The 3,342-nt window shown below is 37.0% G+C and overlaps 1 protein-coding gene across 1 annotated transcript; it reads left to right on the forward strand.

Moving 5' to 3' along the window:
* The first annotated feature begins 445 nt into the window (after positions 1 to 445).
* On the forward strand, positions 446 to 1,162 carry LOC122587464 (F-box protein At3g07870-like). The gene is made up of 2 exons (XM_043759649.1): positions 446 to 449; positions 648 to 1,162. The coding sequence occupies exons 1-2, from the start codon at positions 446 to 448 to the stop codon at positions 1,160 to 1,162; spliced, it is 519 nt and encodes a 172-aa protein (XP_043615584.1).
* Positions 1,163 to 3,342: the final 2,180 nt, after the last annotated feature.

Genomic DNA, 3,342 nt, shown 5'->3' on the forward strand with positions numbered 1-3,342 from the left:
AAACTCGGTATGAAGAACATGGCGATAGCAAACACGAATTTCCAACAAAAAGAAACAAAATCAGCCATGAAATAGCTTGTGGGTCATTCAAATACACTGATTTTGCTCTGATACCAAATGTAATATAAGGAAATTGATGTTAATATGCATATGTAAGGATATATGTGTGTAGTATGTGTTTTGAGAGAATATGGGAGAAAAAAGTGTTTTGACAAAAATAGTGTCAAAAGGTTATAAAAGACAGGAATGTGGGGGGTATTTATAAATGTATCCTATTATCACTAATACCCCTCCCATTCTTAGAAAAATAATAGTTCAACACTATATTTTTAAAGTTAACATATTCAAACCAACTAAATTACCCATTGAACCAATGGATTTTCATTATATAACTTTCCAAGGTTCTTGTGATGGTCTTGTCTTGGTATCTCATGAAGGTAAAAACATGGGTAGTTTTCATACACTCGTGGTTTTTAACCCAACTACTAGGGAATTCGTGTAATTGCCGCAATTAGCTGGTTATTATCCTCACCTGAGAGATCAGGAGGGCGTCGTTGTAGGCAGTTGCAATGCGCATGGAATTGGTTATGAATCAATTACCGATGATTACAAGGTTATTACTCTCACTTACATTCAATATTGTACAGATGATCCTGCTGATTGGGGTAGACGTCGGGTTACCGGTACTACCACTCGTATGTCTATTTATAGTCTTAGAAGTAATACATGGAGGCAACTGTTCATCGATAGTCCTTATGAGTTTCATTATACGTCTCATGTTGTTTATCTTAATGGACTTTTTCATTGGTTTTATAAAAAGAAAGATACAGATCATTCAACGGTACGTGTTGCTTTTAGTTTAAAAGATGAGTGTTTTTGTGAAGTCCCATCATCCAGTTATTGTAACGATACAAAAATCATGTCCTGTTGTAATTGTAAACTTATTGTCCTTGGTGGAAAGCTTGTCGTTTATGTGAGTTCCGAGCACCGATGGTGGCCTGGGATTTTTGAGGTTTGGTTAATGAATGAATATGGCGTTAAAGAATCATGGATTAAGATTCCGCATGATATCTTTGATGATGAATTTCGCATGGTGAACCCTATGATTTTTGATGACAATGGCAAAATTCGGGTGGCCAACAAAGGCCAAATGTTCATATAAGATTTCGAGAAAAGAACTTATAGTAAAAATGTTTATATCTGGAGTTTTCATAAGTTCAGGCTTATTGGTAGTTATGTTGAAAGTCTTGTTTTACTAAAAAAAAAGGATACAACTGATGTAGAACAAATCCTTCATAGTAGAACAAAAAGAGAAAATGTATACTCAAAAGCTACAGAAGTTGCTTTACAGGAACACTTAGACCTCATTTGCCATCCTTTTTGCTACAAATATTTACGGTTTGCTAAGATTTTGAATGATAGAAAGGCAAGCTTAAGAAAGAAAGAGCGGGGGAAATAAAGGAAAGACCGAAGAAGAAAAGAAAAAATGTGAAAATATCCAAGAAATCCATCTTTATATAAGAAGAAGATGACCTCACCTACGATGATGTCTCTTAAATACGGTTGAGTCCCACAACGTGAAATCCTGGCTCCGCCTCTGCTCGTCGATTTTTTGGGTTCTGCTTTGTTGCTTTCCCGGAACTTCATGTATACACTCTGAGCATGTTGGACTCAAATTGTACAAAGGATTCGCTGGTCTTTTGTAGAATGAAGACTGATGGTGTTAACTCTTCGGTTATTATCGTTGTCATCTTTTTGAGGAGAAGGTATCTATTTGATAATACAACTGATCATTAGTCTTGGTTTTATATAGTATTACAATGAACACAGCTTGAAGATTCTCAACAAAGACAGATACATCAGTTTTCAAGAGCCTCAGAGCAACGTCTGACAATTTGAAGTATCAGATGCAACCGAAATTCATGCAACTTTTGGCATCCAAACAGAGCAACATCTGATAATTTGAAGTGTCAGATACACCCGAAATTCATGCAACTTTTGGCATCCAAACAGAGCAACATCTGATAATTTGAACTCAAAGTATATGTCCCAAAGAAGCAACAAAAGGTGTTGACTAGTGAACTTAATGTTGGTCAATGTCATGGCTTGTTTAATTAGGATCATAATAGTGGACTACTGGACTGGTCTGTTTTTTATTTTTTATTTTTTTAATACTTGGAAGTATAATTTTTTAGTGCTAATTCAACTTGTTGTGCACTATATTGATACCAGTTCTGTCTATTGCTCAGTCACGTATGGGGCTGTTATGGGTCAAAAAAGGTCCATGGATTTTTGCTGATAAAATTCATTTATATATTAACTCAAGTGTTTTGCTTGTTACCAATGGGCGTGGAATTCGTTTTTTTTTCTTTGTAGGCTTGGAATTTGAAAACTATTTGTACAGCCGATTAGTATGTAAGTTTGGGGTGTTTTGGTGGATCGGACAGCGATTTCCTGTTGGTAAGAGTTTTTCTCCCTTGTACGCCGGCGAGAATATGTTTAGATCCCAATGTTATTTCAGAGATCTTGTGTGTGGTTTTGTTTAGTCTTTCTCTTCTAAAAGTTGGATCCCTTTTCTATTAGGGTTTTCCCCCTTTTATAATGATGTTTCGTGAAGGGTTAGTCTTCACACGCGTTTTCTGCCCCCTATCTTTAGTAACGATCTCCCTTATTTAGGGAAATGATATAACGATATCTTCTTTGTTCTTATCTCCTTTTACCCAGGCTACGTAACACCCTAGGTAATTTCTTAATCTACATCCTTCCCAGAGTGGGGCTTACCCTGGGTAGCAGCGGGTATGTCTTCAAGCCCCCCAGACTAATAGTATGATGTGCCAAGATCATGTTTTTAGTCTCCGCGCAATAGTCATTCCTGGGAGCCTGTTGTCTTCTAGAAGGTCTTAGAAGGGGCAATTTTGGACGAAATTGAATTTGTAGTGGGCTATTGTGCAAATTGATGATAGTGCGTCTCGTATCCCGATATAAGGTGAATAATCGAATCTGGCTTATTATATTTATCTCGTTGGTGACTGATTTTTTGTTTTCTTCTTAAATAAATTAAGTGGAATTGCCGAAAAAAGAGGAGTGTTTTCTGCAAGCATGGTCGGATAAAAACTATCAGCCAAAAATTCAAGCTCGGTGCAAGGTCGTATTTTGATATGGTAAAAATCCGCCGGTTGGAGTCAGATCTGGAAGTTATGAAGCGACGCTTTAAAGGTGGTGGCCAGAACCAAAGTTTTATCTATACTGTTGTTGATGATCGACTTCCTAATGTCCAAAGTTTGAAGCACGTTCTTGATGCGAGAGATGTCCAACTGCAAGTCGCTCGGGATGGGATGGTGA

This window comes from Erigeron canadensis, chromosome 1 (genome assembly GCF_010389155.1).
Source record: "Erigeron canadensis isolate Cc75 chromosome 1, C_canadensis_v1, whole genome shotgun sequence".
NCBI classification, from domain to species: domain Eukaryota; kingdom Viridiplantae; phylum Streptophyta; class Magnoliopsida; order Asterales; family Asteraceae; genus Erigeron; species Erigeron canadensis.